The 20,162-nt window shown below is 40.6% G+C and overlaps 1 protein-coding gene across 7 annotated transcripts in view; it reads left to right on the forward strand.

The window, feature by feature from the left end:
- Positions 1-20,162, forward strand: part of GPATCH2L (G-patch domain containing 2 like) — a 48,076-nt gene that overhangs the window by 11,352 nt on the left and 16,562 nt on the right. For 3 of the 7 annotated variants that reach the window (XM_074868455.1, XM_074868457.1, XM_074868454.1), the window contains 6 exons: positions 1,222-1,398; positions 1,769-1,848; positions 3,916-3,983; positions 4,878-4,932; positions 6,924-7,009; positions 15,899-15,990. In XM_074868455.1, the coding sequence (XP_074724556.1) occupies positions 1,222-1,398; positions 1,769-1,848; positions 3,916-3,983; positions 4,878-4,932; positions 6,924-7,009; positions 15,899-15,990 (558 nt within the window). Of the gene's footprint in view, positions 1-1,221; positions 1,399-1,768; positions 1,849-3,915; positions 3,984-4,785; positions 4,826-4,877; positions 4,933-6,923; positions 7,010-11,475; positions 11,571-15,898; positions 15,991-20,162 lie in introns of those variants that run through there. The other 4 variants (XR_012628922.1, XM_074868458.1, XM_074868459.1 and 1 more) reach the window with 4 other exon arrangements.

The raw sequence follows: 20,162 nt of genomic DNA on the forward strand, positions 1-20,162 counted from the left end.
AGCATGCTAAGTCAACTGACATATCAGAAATAAAAAGCAATGTCAGAGCTTTGGGATGAAGTGTTCTGGCTGTCTTACCTGTTGCTGATTGGAGTCAGTTTTGGGTGTTGCTTCTTCTGTTATATGCAAGATTGCAATATTCTTACTAGGTGAGGTTTTCTCCTTTTTCTTGTATTCTTTTTTTTTGTCTGGCGAGATGTGTGGGTAGGCATAATGGACTGCAGTCAGGAATAATGTAACTTGGTAAGGAAAGGAGGGTGAGTAGGGATGCTTGAGTTGAGACTTAATGGCAGGCAAATGAGAGTTTTTCCTAAGTCAGGTGTGTTAGTTTTTTTTAAAGCAAGGTGAATGAAGTACCTTGCAATTATGTGGGACTGTTTGTTAGCTGGGCTACTGTAAAGCTAAGCGTGTCAGGTTGTTTGCCCTCTTCCTGCTTTTTTTTTTACGCTGCTCACGTGCTACTGCTCTCAGGGGATTTCTGGCCAGGCAGATTTACCATGAATGGTGTCTGATGCAGTTCAGTTTTAGACTGCAACTGCTTAATTACAGTGACCCTGCTTTATGGAGACTTTGGTCATGACTTCTCTTGCTGCTGCTCTAGTTTTGCAGAGGGTTTGTAGTTCTCACAGATTCTAAGAAATTTTGCTTGAGAAGGACTCACAGCATGGTTAGTACCTACACTCAGAGTGACCATTTCTAATAGTTGTGTGTTTTCCTCTTAGCTGCTGTCTTAGGAGACTAGAGATCTTTTTCATCAGTGAGTATGCTCCTTTTGCTTACTCTGTGAGCCTGGTTGTCTCCTGTTGTGAAATCTCTCCTGTGACAGCCTATAACATGTGCCAAATGATTGGCCTCTACCTCTGTCACGGTAATTACTTCAGAGAAGGAGTTCTGCATAAGACATCACACAACATTGAACTAAGGTTGATGAGATGCAGTCGCAACAGAGTGCTAAAGCTGCCCTAGGCAGGTCTATAAAGAAGGCTTTGTTCTATAGGGAAATTCTGTAGACTGATGAGTTGGATAGTTTAAAGCATTTAGTGAGGCCCCATAGTTACTGCAGATCATTGAAACAGAATACAAATATAAGGCTCTTCAGGAAGGAATTCCTAATGAGACTTCAGCTGTTTCACATCCAGAAATGCTTACCTGTAGTATTTTGTGGGACTGTCACAGGGCACATTGATGTTACTTGTGGCTAATTCTATCCTATTTCTTTAGGAGATGATGAGCAAAGTGATTGGTTTTATGAAGGAGAATGTGTTCCAGGATTCACTGTCCCCAACCTTCTTCCCAAGTGGGGAGCTGACCACCGATCTGAAGTGGAGCGGATTGACTCAGGCCTGGACAAGCTCTCAGATTCCACCTTCCTTTTGCCCTCGCGGCCAGCTCAGAGAGGTGAGGTTCATAAGGAATGCCATGTGTTTGAGAACTTCTGATGTGATGGCAAGAGTAGATTCTGTTCATAGGTGCTGCAATTTAAACTGATATTAGTGATCTGTGTTTTTCATGATCCAATTAAAAATAACTGCAGTACTGAAGAGGATACTAAAATACTCATACCAGCTGCCCACATTCTTGATTCTTCCTTTTTTAAATAGGGATTTTATTTCATTTTTGAATAAATTGGCATATCTACCTCTTGCAGATTGAGAAACAAAGAGACAGAGGATCTGATTTGACCAGTGAACTAACTGGTTTTCCTGGTGGTTTTGTCAGGAGAAATCTTCTGTATTCATTGCTCAGTTTTTCTGGGTTTGGTTTTCAGGATTTCATGCTCGCCTGAATCGCCTTCCAGGAGCTGCTGCCCGTTGTCTCCGAAAAGGTCGGAGGAGGCTTGTTGGCAAGGTATTCCCTTTTGCAAGACAGTAATTTTGTATTTCCAATGCTGATCAGTCCTGAAGTACTATTCTAAGCTATCACATGAATTGTCTTCTGCGGAAAGGGGTCCTGTATATTTTTTGTTTCATGTATTGTTTGATTTGTTTAACTGCTTTGACTGCTGGAAGTTGATTGAGTGATTAAGTGGATTTTAAGGCAGGTTTGGAGTGGCAAATACAGTTGATCAGTGCTCAAAGCAGTATGAAAGGAGGTCTGAAGATGAATGACAGGGAGCATAAATATCACGAAGATTTAGACAGAATGTAGGAGAAAATTATGATGGTGTGGGTCTTGTGCATGCTCATAATCTGAGACTACAAGGGCAGAGAGGTGACTCAAAGGTGAAGGAAGGCCAAATTTTAGGGGAGGAGACTGATATGAATGGCAGCAAAGGAAGGTGGTTTTAGCAGTTGCATTTTTAGTGGGGAGATAGAAGAATAAAAGGGTGTATGCAATAATGCAAAGTTACCCAAAGCCATTGACTAGATTTATTATATGTAGGGCAAACAACAAACAAAATATGAGTCCTGTTTCTAAAGGAATAAGCAATACTTTGCAGATGCCTGTCTAAAAGAGGAAGGGATACACCTGCTCAGGTCTGGATCTTGGAGTGTTGAGTGCTGCTGTCTGTTGTAAAAGATTTTTCTGAGAAGGAAGCTGTTGACTGTGTTTGGCTTTTCTTTTATTGGGATGTACTCTGCTTTTGAAAATATTGGCATATGTTCTGAGCTGACTGGCTTTAGGGAGTCTGTTTGCAAGGTGTGTTAGAGGGGCCTGGAGTCTAGAGGAGTGTGACTTCTTCCTTCTGTTTAGTCACACTTGAAAGATCCTTGGTTGCCCCTTCTTTCTTCCACTCACCTTGCTTAGTTGTAATCAGCATTTAAAATATAAATCCTTAGCTGGCAAGAGACTGGCTTTGGGTAGGGTTCCTCAGGCCACCTGCAAGTGACTGGGCCTGTCGGCAGCACCTATAATGATCCAAATGAGAAGGATAATATTTACTTGTTTAATTCATCTTCATCACCTTAAAGGGATCTTTGTCATTTGCAGCGGAGGTCACTGCTCCCCCTTCCCCATCTCTCTCTAAATTGTAATCATAAATAATGAGTTTCATTCAGAGCTCCCCGCCAGCGAGCTGCTAATTACCAAAAGTACGGCTTGTAATTTACACAGTAATAAACCGTAAATTTAAACATTACGGCACTTTAAGTTAATAATTTTCCTGCTGTAACAAATAGCCCATCTTTCACCCCTGCTGCTACAACTCCCCCCAAACTTTGAGTGTGTTTTGCCTGTGTACCTGGCACAAACAAATCTTAGCTGTGAAAGCTTTTTACCCTCATCTTCAGACCCTTTCTGCAAAATATATTTCTTTCTTGGAGGTAGTTGCTATGCAGATATGAACAGCTGGTGCTTCAGGCTGTGTGTGTATGTGTATGCCAGCATCAAGCACATACACAGGGCAGTGTCTCAAAGGGAGAAATGTGCTCCCAGAGCAACTCCTTTCTCTTAGGATCTACCTTTTCTTTAGCTGCTAGAGGTCCTGCTGCTGAATTGCTGCTTTCAGAACGGACAAAAGCTTCATGCATCCTCCTTGTTTCATTTACCTGTGCTTGGCAAATTGTTAGTGGGACAGTGTGATGTCCTGTGTCTGAGCCTGTTTCTGGCCCAGTTTATCCCAGCAACCTGGAAATAAGCACTTCTCGGCTATTTCCCCTATTTTAACTGCATCCTTGTGCTGCATCCTTTGTACTGGTCCAGTCCTTGGTGTTCCCCCATGCAAGCAAGTATCATTACTAAAATAATAAAAACCAAGCCCCACAAATAAAACTGAATGATTTTCTGCCATTCTAATTAGTTAAATCATCTCAGCTGATGTTCTAAAAGGAGGGTGAATATGTTTATCTGAGAGTGGGCTGGGAAGGAAAGAATGTGGCCCAGGGGAATAAGATCTGTTCTTATTGGCAGCAGCAAACTATTATGTCTGCTCACTGTGTGAGAGTCTGCAACCTTTTACCTGTCTTTGTGTTTCAGGAGACCTCCATGAGCACTCTGGGCACCGAGAGGCTAGGTCATATTGTTAGTGATCCGCGCCAGAAAGAGTAAGGCTCTTAACAGCTGTTGTGTAGAAATTTGGGAGAGGAGGAAAACCTATAGGGTCCTCTTCCTTCCTGGGACTGAAGGGAATGAAGAACTGGGTGGTAACTTAAGCATGCAGTGACCCATGGAATGGGAGACAGTCCTCTACTGATGGCTTCTCCTTTTTCTTATTTGCGATTGCTGACTTCCCTTTATATATAAGGCTGCCCCTGTGTGTGGACACTGCTCAAATGCCCTTTTGGTTACAGTCAGCTTTTTCGTTCCCCCTCTTTTATAATGTGCCATTGCAATAATTGCAGATCTTCTGCACAGTATGAGAAGACTGAGCCCTATATGTTAGTTTTTTTAAAAAGCTTCTGTGCAGAGTCATGCTATGGGTGCATACCCAGACCAGAAATGATGCTAAGGCAGCCGTGAAATTGCTTTCTCTCTCTTTGGTGTTCTGTCTCCTTCCCCAGTTAGTGTATTTAAATTATAGTCAGCACCAGAAATAGTCATGGTGCCTATCCTTTGGCATCCCTCTAATGCTATTTTAGTTGGGCAATGGATAGGTAAGGATGGCACCTCTTGATGGAGTGCAGTGGGTCCAGCCTTTGCCAACTGTTGGTGTCCAGTATTCTTTCTTGGATCTGAAACTTATTGTTAATGAGTCCTGCTGATGTTTAATCTTTCTCCTTCTCCCTCCATCTTTGTTCTTCCCTTCCCCTTCTCTTGTTACCCCCAACCCTCCTTTTTCCCCCCTCCCTTGTTCGTTCCTTCCTTGGCATTGCTCCCACCTGTTCTTCTGACTCTGCCTCCTTCCAGTTTTTGGTTACCATCCATGGGGAAGAGAGATCGCAACCAGGTAAGCTGACTCTGCTCTACCTTTTTTATTTTCTTGGTTTCCTTCTCTCTAGAAAGAACAAAGTGCTGGCTTCTGATTTCCCACACACTGTGGCCTGTGCACATGAGGTAAGGCAGCCCTGTCCTGTCTCATTTTGTTAACTGGTGTCTTCTGGGCTTTGAACACAACCCATATCTCAGGCATTATATTGTCTGTTTAAACTGAATAGCTCAGGAACTCCTTTTGTTTATCTCCCAGTTTCAGGTTAGTGTAGGCCTTCCTCTGACAGTGAGTGGGAGGGAAAATGCCACTTGGCAGGAGGAGCTTTGGCCTCTCACAGTTCCATAAGAATTTGAACATTTTTCTCTTTTTAAATGCTTTGTTTTGCCTTGTTTGGCTCAGGCTTCTACCTGATAGTCCCATCAACAGAGGAGGGAAAAAAATGGTGAGCTGACTGTAGTTAAATAGCAGCCATAACAGGAAAATGTAAGAGGTGGTAAGCAAGAGAAATAGGCATTCTTGTAACTGAAACTCTTGTGTATGCACTTTTATATTCACCAGTAAGTCTTTCATAGCTTCAGTGTTAGGAGGCTTTTTTACTTAAGATATAAGAGCTCAGGTTCTTAATAGCAGAAAGCAAGAAGGATCTTCCATTTGAGCTGTAGTGTTGTAACAGTGTTCCTAGCCATGCACACTCCCTTCTGTTCCTTTGTGAATTGGTTTTTGGTTGGTGAGCAGTAGAATTGAAATCTGTTTTAACCTTCAGGTGACTGAAAATACATATATGGCAAGAAGTAATTTTCAGGCCTTTGTGCAATTGTGTGTTTTCTGTTAATGAGAACATTTCATGTACCACTTTTATGTTGCTAAAGGTAAGAATGATAGCTGCATAAGCTTTAAAATGACCAAAATAAATTACTTTTGTTTTTCTTAAATGAGCGTGAGTCAGCTACAGAGGGTTACTGGTGATTCTTCCCTACTGTGCAGCTGCAGTGTTACTTAACAGACAGTGAACTAACAGTCCAACTTAAGGAGGAGCTCCCTGATAGCAGTAGCTTTGTGGTGCATAGTGCCTCTTCTTTCTTGGAAAGGTTGAAGGCAAAGGTCTACTATTGCGTTTTAGAGTTGCAGATAGCTTTTATGACAAGTCCTGCGACAGCTCTGGATTATTCATTAATAATTATTAAAAACGCATCTGTAATCCAAGTAATACAAGAAAAGTGTTCTGGAGATTGGTGTAGCACTTTGCAAAACAGATGGAAATGAATTTTCTGCTTGTGGTGTGAATTATAAATAAAGAGGAGATGCTGAATGGAAGTGTAATGCAGGTACCCCAGAGAAACTACCAGTCTAAACCTTCATTTGCATATTGAGCAAAGTTTACTCTGTGCATTTCTGTCCTGACCTTTAAAAAAAATCTTGAGTTCTATCTTCTACAACAAGCTGCCTTGAACAGGTTTGATGCCTTCAGGATTTATCTAGTGTATATGTAACAAAGAGTCTAAGATCAGCCTGACCATGCAGTGTTTCAGAAATTTGTTTTAAGCAGTTTGCAAAGAAAGCTTGTGAGGTGCGTTGGAAGTGGGAGCAGCAGCTCGCTTGCTGTGGAATGAATTGGGAGCTCATTGTGAACTGAACATGGTGGGCCTGAGTCGTCTAGAGGTCTGTTTCAGTGATACATACGACCATAGGGAATATTGGAACTGCTCTGTGGGAAGTTCTGTGCTTGCACCATTCATAACAGTGACTTTTGTCTCTAGAATGTGAAGGTAAACAAGAGGCTTCCCGAAAGGGTGGCAGACATTTTGCTTATGGCATGCAGCAGTAGAACACTTTGAGCATGGTCTTAGTCAACCAGCATTTTTAATAATGTGAGTTGAAAGAGAAGTGTGCTTGTAAGTCTGTCTGTTGTGAGGAGGTGGTTATGAGATTTGCTGTTGTATCCCATGCTAGCCTTTTGTCTGAAGTGAGAGTCAGTTCTCACCTAGTCCCACCCCTTGATGTGTCAGAAAGGTCTCCTTATACTGTATGAACAACTATAGGGAATAGATCTGAGCAGCTGTATCTGGAGACTATTTCTTTTAATGCTTTGCTTAAATAAAATCTCTTGACTTTCCAGTTCAATCCATTATCTCCTCTGTACTCTCTGGATGTGCTTGCTGATGCTTCCCACCGAAGATGCTCACCAGCACACTGCACTGCCAGGTAACTCCCTTGCTCTGCTCCGTTGGGGTTGTCTCGCTTCCTGCCTGTGGTTATCTGCAGTAGTACTATGTGGTCTGAACAATACTCATGGACCTGGAAGGTAACGCACTTTTCCCTAGGAGGCCTGTGTTCAAACTTAGCATAAAACATACCAATGCAGATTATTTGAGAGTCTCAATACACTAAGTGCGTAGATTATATGAAACAGTGTATGACAGACAGGCAGAACATACTGTGCTTTTAGAAATAAATGCGATCTGTTCTGGATTGTGCAGTGAATTGCTGCAAGTCTGTTGTATAGGTACAAATCGGCATAATACTGTTGCCCACTATTAAAATTGGAACAAGATGAGAGAGAAAGTGCTGACAAGCTCATGTGGGTGACATGCTGAGGTGTTTTGGTATCCTGGGCATCCTAAAATAGACCCTCTGAGAGATTCAGAACTCACCTGAGGTGACCTCTAATGGCTTGATATCTCTGTTACTATAGCTGAAACTTAGATCTGGTCTAGCCAAATGTTGAGGTATATTTGAGTCTGCACAGTTGGGGTTAATATGTTATTCAGGCGCCTTCTGCTGACTAATCCTAAATTAAATTCAAGTGTTGGCCTCGGAGGTGACTCCTGTTCATGTGCTGCAGGTGACTATCTAAAGGTAAGGTGCCCTTGAGCTCTTTACCCGTGCAAGGAGACAAAGCCTTGCTTGGGACACGATTCTGCTTATGTGCTTGTATGAAGGACCAAATCTGAAAGAAACGTCTGGACTTTCAGCTTCATGGCTTTCTTTCCCTTGTTAATTAGCAAATAGAGCATGAAAAATGTACTGAGGTTCTATGTGTCTGATCGAAAGCTTGGCACCCACCCAGCAAAGCCTCTCCTCCTGCTGGCTTCTGCAGGGAATTTTGTGATGTCGCACCATGACCTCATGCTGCTGTAGCCCGCATGTTAAAGCTGGAAGGGGGAAGGGAGGAAGAAATCAGCTCTTAAGTGTTCAACCGGATGAGCATAAAAAGAATTCAGAAGATTGTGCATCAGCAAACTGGTTCCTTTCTGTGCTTTTGCCCCACTCTGGGGATGTTCTGTGCCCATGAAGCAAGGAGATTGATTGGTCTATTCATCTGCAGCTAGGATAACCTTTCTTGTGCCTTGAGTGTTTTACTTAGTGCTTTACAGGAGTTTGTCTTTCAGGAAGGAGAGCTAGACAAATCCTGCTCACAAATTGAAACAGGGCAAAATCTCTACCTTTATGATGATCAGTGAAGGTCCTTTCCAAAGCTACTGGTTGTGGCAAGGGATTTCTAAACCTGGAGGGATCATGTTTGCTTGGTTTTGCTGAATATGTAGTCTAGCTAACCAATGAATATATGCTTGGTTCCTTCCTTTAATGAACAGGTGACTGGTGTTCTGATAAACATAATCCCTGATTGTTACAGAACGTTGGCAGAGAAGTTGTCCCATCCCAGAGGTGGCTGTATTTTTAAGTACCTGTAGTTTGAGAAAAGTGTTACTATTTTAGTGTGAAATGTGCTCAAGAATCTTTCTTTATAGGATAAAGCAATATGAAGAGAATGAATGTTATGTGGCTCCATGTTTGTGGAAAGGATTGAACTCTTCGGTGCAAGGTGCTTGCTTTATGTAAAGATCATTCCAGGGGCACAGAAGGAATTTGTTCCTTCACAGAAACGTTTTCTTGACAGTAGTTGTTCTTTAAGTGCTTCAGGAGCCAAGCCTATTAGTAGTCCCTCTTCATACAGGAGGTTTATGTGGTCTCTAAGCACTGTTCAGCCAGTGCCCCTGTTAACATCTTCCTCTTTTGCTATGGTTGAGTCAATTCCAGTAGTTTGTGCTTTAGTAACCGACTAAGAGCTTGCACCTCATCCTAGAGAAACTTTACTCAGAAATTTGTAGGAATGGTGTGTGTGTGTGGGAAGCTAATCCCCTGAGAATGATATGAAACTGTCTTGACGTTGTGGACATCCAATTTCTTCAACCTGATTCCCACTGTGCCATGCAAAATTACCTCTTTCTGCTCAGTTTCTGCTATCACAAACGTGTCCAATGGAGTATAGGTATCAGGTGGAGTCTTTTCTCTCGTACAGAAATGTTTTCTTTGTCTCAGTGGTGGATTTTGGTGCAGTTCCTCTGGAAGACTGGTAACCCCGTGCTTCGTTCAAGCAGAGCTGAAGGCCAGAATACTGAGCACAGTTGGGTGTGTTCAAGAAAGGCTTTTCAGTGTTGGGGAGGAGGTTTTATGTGGAGGGTTCCTTCGGAAGTCTTATTTGAAAGGCTGTATAAATTGTACACTACCAAGATTACCTTTCTTGCTTTATGTCTGTGATGAGAAGAGATTTCATTCAAAGTGTATGCACAGCACTGGGAATTTCACACCCATCATTAGAAGCAGTTTTGTGTGTGTGGTGACTGTTATCATTAGTGGTATAATTTTATTTTGTGAAGCGAGAAGAGTTTCCTGCTTTCTTGCAGTCTTCCCGAGGGATGGCTGGTGTATTAATTTGCTGTATTGCCTCCTGGCTGTTCCCAGGCTGTTTTTCCTCTTCATCATGGAATTTTTAATGGCCCTGCTGTCTCTCGGGAGGCATGCAAGGAAGAGTACCTCAGGGATCTCTTCCTTTTTTCACATGCCTATAATTACTCTCCTTTAAGAGCACAAAGCGTTTGCTAATCATGTCTTGTCTGCTAAGGTTTTGGCTTCATGATGCAGGCTGTTAAAAGCAAGCAAGTAGAGACTTGCATGGACAGCCCAAGTGATCCTTCCCCTCTTTCCCCTCTGCCCATTTGCCTCTCTGGGAGAAAGCAGTGGTCTGAACAGAATTTTCTTCTTGAACTCCTCCTACTTAAGAGGGCTTTCTACTGGGTCAAGTGGAATATCTTACTAGATTTTGGTTATTGAATGGTTCTATCAGTGAGAAGATGTTGTAGGTTGTTGGTTGGTGGACTGTTATTCCCTTGAAGCAGGGTGAGAGTTTCAGAAGAGCCTGGAGCCAATGTTTCCTTCAATTTAAGTTTGAATAGCAGGTAGAAGATAAATTATCTATAATGCCATTTATTGTTTGCCTAGCCTTGAAAGTAGGGTTATGGGTGAAAAACTCAATTAAATGTTCCCACTGGAGGTCATAGGTAAAGTGGACGTCAGATGGCAAGTAGATGTTGAAGGTGGAGATTTGAAGAATTATGTTAGAGAGACCTCTGAACAGTACAGATGAATTGAAGAAAATCACTTTGCATGTACTCTCAGTTAATATTAACTGTAAACCTAGAGTTTAATTGGGTTTAGATGCAAGTCTCGCTTCCTGCCTGAAACACAGGATAAAGGGGTGAGTGGTCATCTCCTCGTAAACTGCCAGTTGCTCCATACCCTGGATTTGGTGGTGCTGTTAGAGTGAAAAGGCTTGAATGTCTCTAATTCTAGTTCCAACTCTAGAAATATACTAGTCAAAGTAAATCTTGTTCTTTTCTGTATCTGTGCAGAGATCCTGACATTTCTGTCTTTTACCCAAGCATGTGGAAGTACAGGGATTGCCCGTAATGTCAAGCCTTTCCTGAGGCAGCTGAAAGAGTGAACGGATGTTCACAATTTCATGCTTTCCCACTTCAGTATCCCATTCATTCCATGCGACCTATCCACATACCTTCATCTTTCTGGAATTGTCTTTATCTAAAATGTCTGCTGTCAACTGCTTTAGGCATCTTTCTCCTTAGGTTTTTTTAAAACTCTTTTTCCATTTAGCTGGAGCACTTTCATGTCTTCCTTTGCTAAAGCCTGGCTAATATTCCAATTGGGGATATAACTGAATTCTTCTGACAGGCATGCAATGAACAGCAGCTATCAACCTAGTGTCACATGCAGTTGTCTGAGACGTAATGCTCCCATTTTGGTGAATCCTAAATCTCTGGAGTGAAAAGTAAATTCCCCTTGGCTTCAGAATTTTGTTTACTTGCTATTGCTTTCTCTGCCTATAAAGCATGTTGCCATTATCAAATCTGTGTACACAGCAGGTCTGACAAATGTTGGGACTCTTTCTGGCACAGATACCATGTGATTCAGTATGAAAATAGAGAATGCAATATATGGGGTCACATCATCTCTGCTTAGAATGCTTACATGGAAAACTAGAAGAAAATGTGTTCACTTGCATTTGCCACACACAGACTTTTAGGAATGGAATTGCTACATCATGAGAATGCTTACTTGGGGAACAGAGTGCTGCTGCATGAAGACCTATGAGACTCAGATGATTTAAGAAGTGACTTGACCTGTTAGTGATTTTGGAATCTGAAAATGTGTTCTAGAAGCTCTCCCATGAAGCTCTGCAGGGCAGAGGAGACTCTGCTAGGCACAGGAAATATCTACAGTGTGATGTGATAGCAAGAACCACTTGCATGCATGGGAGCTTTGCGTGCAGATTGGATGAGCAACTTGTGTTGATTTACATGTATTATGTGCAGATCAGACTTTGGTGCCCAGCTGGCTCTATAGTCAAAGAGGAGGAAGAACTCTGCTTTTACTATTATTTTTGTGAAGCCGCCATCAACAGCCTCAGGTAACACCTCGGGGCTTAGAGAAAGAGCCTTTTATTTGGCCTATGTTTGCTGGGAATATAGCATCACAACAGCAACAGCTGGGTTGTGTGGAGTTTTAGTAGCAACATCCTTGTTAGAATGCTGTCTCTGTTGAACATTTACTTTAACATGAGGATAATAACATCCCTTGTATATATGACAGTAGATTAATGGCCGCCTTTCACTACATAATCCAAGTGCTTTGCTTCCTCTAAGGATAGGGTTAGAATAAAGATTGTCAGCAGAGAAGCTGGATGATGTGAAATTACAGCAAGAGGCATACAGCCCTGAGTGTGCGATGTGCCTCCTGCCTCCAGGAAGGCCACAGACTGTCACAGTTAGCTCTGTAGGGTCTTCTCAGAGACCTTGGTTGTGAGATTGAGGTGTTTTAAGGGTTTTAAGAGAGTGGACATCACTTTACAATCTAGACTATTCTTCACAGATAGTGAAGGCATCAGGGGCCTGGTGCTGTTCGGTAAGGTTCTTTGTGGGCTGATGTGTGCTTGTGCTCTGTATTGTGTCCCACAGATTGTATTGCCAGTCCTAATTTTCTGTTTAAACCCTGTGGTAGATGTAAAATAGTGGCAAGCTCCTGTGAACCTATAGTCCAGCACGTGGTCACCTTGAACTATAGGAGTGAGATAGGAGTCGGGTGTATGCAATTACAGTTCATTTAAAAAAAAGTATACAGTCATAGAATAAATATGTAGAAAAGAAATGAAAGGAAGCATTACTTCTGACACTTTAGAGACAGCAATGAATCTCAGTTTTTGGCATAACAAAGCCTGCTTTTTCTCCAGCATGACCTGCATACTATGTTAAGAACAAGAGACAAATCCATATTTCCTGGATAATTCCTTTATCTTAGCTTGTGATTAAAAAAAAAAATCACTGTCAGAAAGACACTATAGACTTTTTTCATATAAAACCACTTTTTCTATATGTATGTAATTTTTCATTCACTAACTCCCGGCAGTGAGAGGCTGTAGTGTGAGTTGGATATATTGCAGCCATCAGTGTCACTGCACAGTGGATCCTGTTTTGTCTCTCCAGGTGTGTTCTACTTTTTCTCTTCCCAGGTTAGAATTTCAGTCCTCTCTAGACTGTAACCTAGGTTTTCCCATTAGTCTCTGGTCACCTAGCACATCCAGCATTTTTTCTTATGATCAACCAGCCATAGTCCAAAAGTAACCAGGCAATTATTTTCTCATTACTGTTTGTGCAACACTGAAGAAAGTATAGAAGCCTAGCAGAAGTGATTGAAAGACAGTAAGGACAGAGTAAGTACCATTCTGGTTTCTCAGTTTAGGCCCAGATCTTTCATCCCACAAAGCTCTGTGCCTCAGACTTCTTCACGGAGGGGCTTGTGACAATGCACAAATGTGCATTTTCTGTCAGCCTTTCTTCTCAGCCCTGTTCTATTCTACTTCAGAGTCATTTTTAAACTGTTCAGAAGAATTGTTAAAATTCAACTTCGGCAGAATAACTAATTCATGGTTGCAGCCTGTCGGTGAGATTTTCACAATCTGTAGTTCAGTCTGTCCACTGCAATGTTGTGTGCTGGGCATACATACCCATGATCTGACTTCCCTGGTGGTAGTGTTTCTAGGAGTCTGCTGTTAAACTGGGATTCACCAATTCTATTCTCTTACCAATATAGTACCTGTATGCGAGCTAGTGACTAGAAATTTAGATTGAAAAGTGTGGTATCTACCAAAAAATGCGTTTTTCATAAATTAGAACTCAGGCACCCTTTCTGTCCACGTCTTAATGAGGACTGTCATCCCTGCGTGCATTCTTCTGCTCCTCTCTCTCCCAAGGTACCTACCACCTGGAGTTTCCCTGTATGCAGATTTATGGTGCCCGTAAAGTGCACCAGCCACTTGAAACTGACACTTTTACCACCAGGTCAGTCAGAGCCAGTGAGTAATCAATAGGTTCCTGATTTACTAACTGAAGTGTGGGTGATCAATAAGGGATAAACCTGAATGAAATACATGTTACAGAGACAATTTATGACCTCTGAGCCTTTGTGTGTTAGAGGCAGGGCTGCTAGATGCAGTGTCTTTGCTATTAGTCTCCAACCGGAGTATGATTTGCCTTTACTTTCACTGCAAGAAGGGATTTTGCAGTTCTCATATTCTGTTTTCTTTTTTTTTTTTTTTTTTTTTTTTTCCCTCTTGTGTAATCATGAGGTAAGGGAAGATGAGGTTTGAGCATGGAGCTGACTGCCAGGAGCTCTTACTCAAAATCTGTAACATTTGTGAACTGGGAAAAATTGCATAAAGTCTCTTGTAAATGAGAATGCATACTTCTTTCCTAGTCTGTAGTGATTCTCCACCAAGGATCAGCTGGCTAATGTTGGTGTAAGTTCATAAAATTAAAAAGGGAACCTTATTATTATTATGTGATAAAATTAGTTGGATTATTATATATAATTATGTAGTCATCTAGTTAGTAATCTAATACTGTGTAACTGATGCAAAATAAAAACCTGAAGTTCCACTTGATTGAGATCTTTACCTTGGGCTATGTGTGTGCCTAGATGTTTCAGAATACATGGTAGAACTGTGCTCAAATACTGTATAGCTACTATCATAATAATATACAAAAGCAGTTTTTAGCATATGCGAAGTCACTTAGAGGTTAGTCACGTTTACGAACACAGGATTTGAATATGCAGTCTATAGGTGTGATGGTGTTTTTGAAAGCCCTTAGTTCATGTTTTCAGGAGAATTCTGTGTCTGGTTATATTAATATGCATTCCCAGATTTGAAAAATTGTCTGTCAGTGAAATTTAGCACAATTTTAAAATTTTTGAAACTATTCCTTAATGTCAAATTTAGATGACAGCTGTTGTAGACTTCTTGTAGGTCTTTTAAATTTTAGTTGAGAAGACAGAACAGTAGATATTTCTTTCTTATTTTGTGATTGCACATTTGTTACAGGTAAGTAGGTAGACCCAGCAGCATTCAGACAATTTGTAGTCTTGGCTTGTATAGGAAATTTTTTGTGCTCCCTACACTGTTCTGTATAGTTACAGCAGCACTCTTTGGTTTTGTGTAAATTCGGCATCTAAAATTGTATATTTATAAATATGCTGCTTTTTTTTTTTTAAATAGATTTTGGTGTGGAAATATGAAGCCATGAACTTTCTCTTTTGTTATCTGTAAAAGATTTCAGTACTAGATAAATGTGTTTGTTAAACTTTCAGGATTTTTAAAAAAATGAAAACAACAAGCTTTAAAGACACAGAAGCATTTCCTCACTTAACCATGAAAATTTATATAGTTCCAATCTTTACACCATGTAAGCACCTCACAATCTTTGATGGATTTTATTTGCACTGTAGTTCTGCATTTTGCATGTCAGATCTGATGCAGAGAATGACCAAGGAACTTGCAAAAGAAACTTATCTCAGACAAAGCAGGAATTTGAACCTAACGTCATTGCTAAATTATGCTCTTGTATTCATTATGGATTGTATCTGAGAAAGTTCTCTGGTGCCAAGACTGTCTTTTCAGAACTAAGCTTATCATCTTCCTACAGCTAGAACTTGGAGGAGTGCTCAGTTCAAGTCAGTCCCAATAATGCAGGTTTCTCCTTAAGTGGCAAATGGTTAAACTGAAATGGTCATCAGTAGGCTTCAGACTTAACAGTTGATATGACTGGGACAGATTATGCCTTTCAGCTAGTTTACAGGTGCAGCAAGGCTGTATTACTGTAAGCTAGATTCAGCTGTTTTCACAGCACTTTGGTAAGAAAATCATAATTTTGAAAATGCATGAGGCAGTTTTGCATTCCTAACTTTATGAACTGTAGTGGAAACAACATGCATGGACATTGGGAATATAGGTATATTCTAAGATGACTCTACAGTACTAAATAGGTTGCAAAATAATTTCTGAATAAGGGAGCAAATATCATGCAATTTGTTTAAAGAGCAATCTTGCAGACATTTGTTGTACTTCTATAGAAGTAACGGTAGGACATGTGTTATATCACTGCTTGATCACATCTTTACTTATGCAGAGAGTTATTTTAAAGTTAATACAAAGCGAGATCCTTTAAGGACTGAGAAATAATTCTTCTTCTGAGCAGTTTATGTTTGTGAACTTTTAAAAGAAATGGCAGTATAATGGTATATTAATGAAGAATGTGAGCAAAACTTCCCTAAGAAGCTTTTGATTTTTGCTGCCTACTAGTTAAGAAGCTGATGGGAAGGTGGGAGTTAGAGGGATTTTCCAGAGTCTTATAGGAAGGAAGTTGGTACTGGAACAGAGTTTAATTTGTTTTAATTTCTCTACAGGCAAGCAAATGTACACCTGGGACCACCATGTTCAAGGGATATCAAGAGGAAACGAAAGCCACCTGCAGCCTCCATGTCCAGCCCAATATCAGGTAACCTGGATTTATCTGTGTGCTAGCGTTTCTAAGGTTGTCTCCTTCTTGAGCAAAGTGCCAGAGTCACAGTAGTCAAAAATAGCATTACCTTGATTTGAAACTAATGAAACATGTGTGAGAAAGGCAATGTGAGAGAGACACAACATGTGTTTCTGCATAGCGTCGAAAGCTGCCTACTAAACAAATCTTTGATGATGCAGCTATGGTAAGTTAATACAATTTACTTCACTGTACAGTGGGTAATAATCTGTTTCTTCATAAGGTGTTATTTCCCCCATTCCTAAATCATGCAGTTCATAGTAATAAGGAGGTGATCAGTATACAGTGTGTTCCTTCAGTGTTGGGCTGACATTAGCTGGTGACTCTGCTGCTCTTTTTCAGGGTGTTTCTAGACACTTTCATCGAAGTAAAAATCTGTCAATTTTTGTATCATCACTGTGTGACACCACTTACTCCCTGGGAGTTGTCTTATTCTTGTGGATTAAAATAGTCACTTTGTTCTTTTTCTTGCTCTGGGGATGTAGTGATTAAAATGCTGGTTTATTTTCATGTGGCGTATTTCTGGAAGGTGATTGATTACTAATCAGAATCTGAAAAAGTTTTAATCTGCAGGACACAGAGGGGTTTAGGAGATTTCTTTCTGGCCTCTCACCCTTACCCTTTCTTGAAATATTTTGCCTACTATCAAGCAACACATGTTATTCCAACTAGCTTATTAAAAACTATTGTTGTAATTCAGTAACAAGGCAGTGGGTAAGCTGATGGGGAAAAATGGTGATGTGAAAACAGTGGGGAAGGCCAAAGGAACTGATGATGAATAGGAGGAATGAAGTTCGAATTTCTTCCTCGGGGTGATGGATAGACAGTAGAATAATGAAGTAGGGAAGAAAGTTGTGCTAGCTCTCTAGGCCACAGATCTGGATTAGAGACTGTCTGAAAGGTTCTGTATTAAAAAAGAAAATAACATTAAATTAATAATCTGTTGCTCAGAAAAAGTGCCATCTGTTATTGACTGCTTATTTAGGATAGTCTTTCCTGGCTTTTGAGTATGCCATTCTAGGATATACAAACTTTTGTAGTGAAAGGGTTAGTAAAATCATGTATCTGTAGCCACAAAATTTTAGTTCTGGGATACTAGGTTTTCTTGGTATGAATGCTAGTGTCTCACTGTCCCCTGTTACCTGTCCATTTATTTATTGTTCAGAGTGTACTCTGTACTGCACTGCTGGTCACTTTCTATAGTGAGAGCTTCTATTTCTATGCCTACGTATTTAAAAATATTATGTAAATTGTACTTACCTGACTAGGGAAATTGTACAGTGAACACTTTTTGAAGAGTTGAATCTGCATCTGGAGTGGAACTCAGCACTGGAAAATAGTACAGAGGTTTGGAAGGTATTTTGGTTTTAGGGATGAGGGAGAGAAAATTAGAGTGCGTACTATAAAATAAGGAAGGAGAGTGTAGTTACTGAAATCCGAATAGGATGCTTGTGCTGATCGTCAAGAGGAAAGTGCTGCAAGATCTTTAATAGTCAGAAATGGTTAAGAGCTCTTCCTTAGAGCCTGTTTAGAAATAACCCCAGCAAAGTTAATGGCTGTGGGCAGGGTTTGCTACAATACTGACTTGCGGAAAGAAACTTTCACAACCGGGTAACTGAAGCTGTGTCCTAGCTGACTTTCTACAGCAGTCTCCCAGTTGCAGCTGAAGTGCAACCTGGGCATGTAACTTAGAAACTTCTGAAATCTGATATTATTTCTGTCAAAGGTGATCTTAATGTGGAATTGCTAATGCCTAAAGAAATACATAAGATTACTTTGCAATAATGTAGAATTAACTGAAGACTCTTACCTTGTTAGACATTGATGAGGTAGATACAGATTTTCTTCTCTTGCCATGCATCTATTTGCCCCTACGTAAATGTCTTATACTGGGGTTCCCCTGTATGTGAGGAATCATGGCAGCCTCACTTTCTCACTACAGAGGTTTTTTATGTTTGTGATGTTTTACTTCTGCAAAAGATGAAACACAGGTGAATCAGAATGCAGGCCCATGTTTGTCACTGCAGGCACAGAGTGCTGGATTTCTTCACCTTTAAATAGCTCCTTAGATGAGTCCAACTGCTCTCGTCTCACTTGTTGACCAGGTCCTGCTTCAGTGATCTCCTTTTTTGCAACCTGAGTGCCCCATGGAGGTGAAGGACACAGCCTGAGCTGGCTCCATCAGTCAGCAGAACAAATGGGCTTGCTCTGCCGAACATCGGGCCATCTCGGATTCCACCTCTTTTATAGAGATGAGTGATGAAGAGGGGCTCGTTCCGCTTTGCCGCTGTATTAATACACATCAGGGGCCAGCTCCCGGCACTAAATCACGCTACTGCATACATCTGTTATCGGACTCCTCACCAGTGTGATGAACAAGACTGCAGATAGAGGCTTCCTCGTGTCATTCTTTATAGGATTTTCCTAAAAGAATAAATAGCTCAAATCTCTGCCAACACTCTCCCCTGTCATTGTGATGAATTTAGCTTCTTTCTTAAACATGCAGCTACAAATCTTCCCCTGTCGCCTCACCCCCCACCATCCACAGAAAGTTTTGAGTTGAATTTGGCTGAAATCAGAAGATGCTAATAAAAGGCATGAGATGTGGTTGCTCTCTCCCTCCTAGCTGCAGGAATGAGAGAAGGGAGCTAGAGATATGTTTATTTGGGAGTCAAGCAAACTAAGTTTATTCCATGTCTTCTCATGGACTTTCATGAATGTGAGTATTTATTGGGTTCTGGTAAAGCATCTTTTGTCAGACACCCTTGTATGAACATCAAAAAATATGCATTACAGTAGCAGAAGTGCCAAAGTCTCTATTGTATTGTTATAGCATTAAACTTCTGGTATTAGTCCTGCCCTTTGAGGCTAACTGGCCTAAATACCATAACTGAGATAGCTGTTAAAGAAAAAGGCCTAGCTGTTGAGAGCAACAAAAAGTGGATAGAAAATTCAGAATTCATTTGCACTTCAGGAAGTGACTTATCAAAATTAAATTGGGCAACCTTACATAAATGTTGAGAGAGATTGAAAATGAAAGTTAATGCTTTCCACACTACACAATCACAGAATCATCTAGGTTGGAAAAGACCTTGAAGATCACCTAGTCCAACCATTAACCTAACATTGACAGTTCCCAACTACACCATATCCCTAAGCATGTGTGTATATATATATATATGTATGTCTCATGTGGGATATATATATATCACATGAAACAGCAAATATTTTGAACACACAAACGAAAAAATCCACTAATTTTATAAGGTATTGAAAATGCTTTTTATACTTAATCTAGAAAGCAGAAATTAACTACTGCAATACAAAAAGCATTAAATCTATAAATTAATACTTCTTTCAAATTGCACTGTCATAGTTGACAATAGACACACAGAATTGAGCAGTGTGTGAGCCCTAAAGCATAAGGCTTTCACCAGGAAAGAACAAAAGTCTGGCTGGTGTAGTTTGGCAAAAGAATAAGGAAATCTGGAGGAAGTAAGACTGGCTGTACTGAGTTAGACCAGAAGTTCATCCAATTCAGTGACCAACAGCCAGTGCCTAGGGAGGAAGAAAGTCTGTAGTGATAAAGGTCCTTTGAACTTTCAGTGATCTAAGATGTAGGGGTGTCAAAAGGCATGGACAGTGCCCTTGTGTTTAGTTACTTTCCGTTGCAGTGCAATAAATTTGGAATAATGTCTCCAGTGGCCCAATAGGTAGAGCTTGCCTAAGAAATACTGTGTAAAATGTTATTCTCATGGTTTGAAAGGGATCTGATGAAGACTGTCATGTCTGTCTTCTGTTTGTCAGAATAGGCCACAGGTATAGATGGTTGTGAAATAAATGGTGAACCATTGTCCAGCTTTACATTGATGTTTTTAATGTTTATGTGGTCCGGTCCCCTATATATGTAGAAGTGCACATGATAACGGGCATCCTACCCAGGTATTACAGTGAGTCTGGGGTAAAAATCTGCATAAATAGATTTTTGACTGCCTTGGCATGTATTCACACTTAGTTTGTGAAAAACAATAATTTCTAAAAGGTGCCAGTTAGCAGCCTCTGAAACTGCTTATCAGAGAACGGTTTGATGAGTAGTAGCGATTTGGTGAATTTTTCCTCTCCTATTTCTT

This window comes from Strix uralensis, chromosome 4, assembly GCF_047716275.1.
Source record: "Strix uralensis isolate ZFMK-TIS-50842 chromosome 4, bStrUra1, whole genome shotgun sequence".
Classification (NCBI taxonomy): Eukaryota; Metazoa; Chordata; class Aves; order Strigiformes; family Strigidae; genus Strix; species Strix uralensis.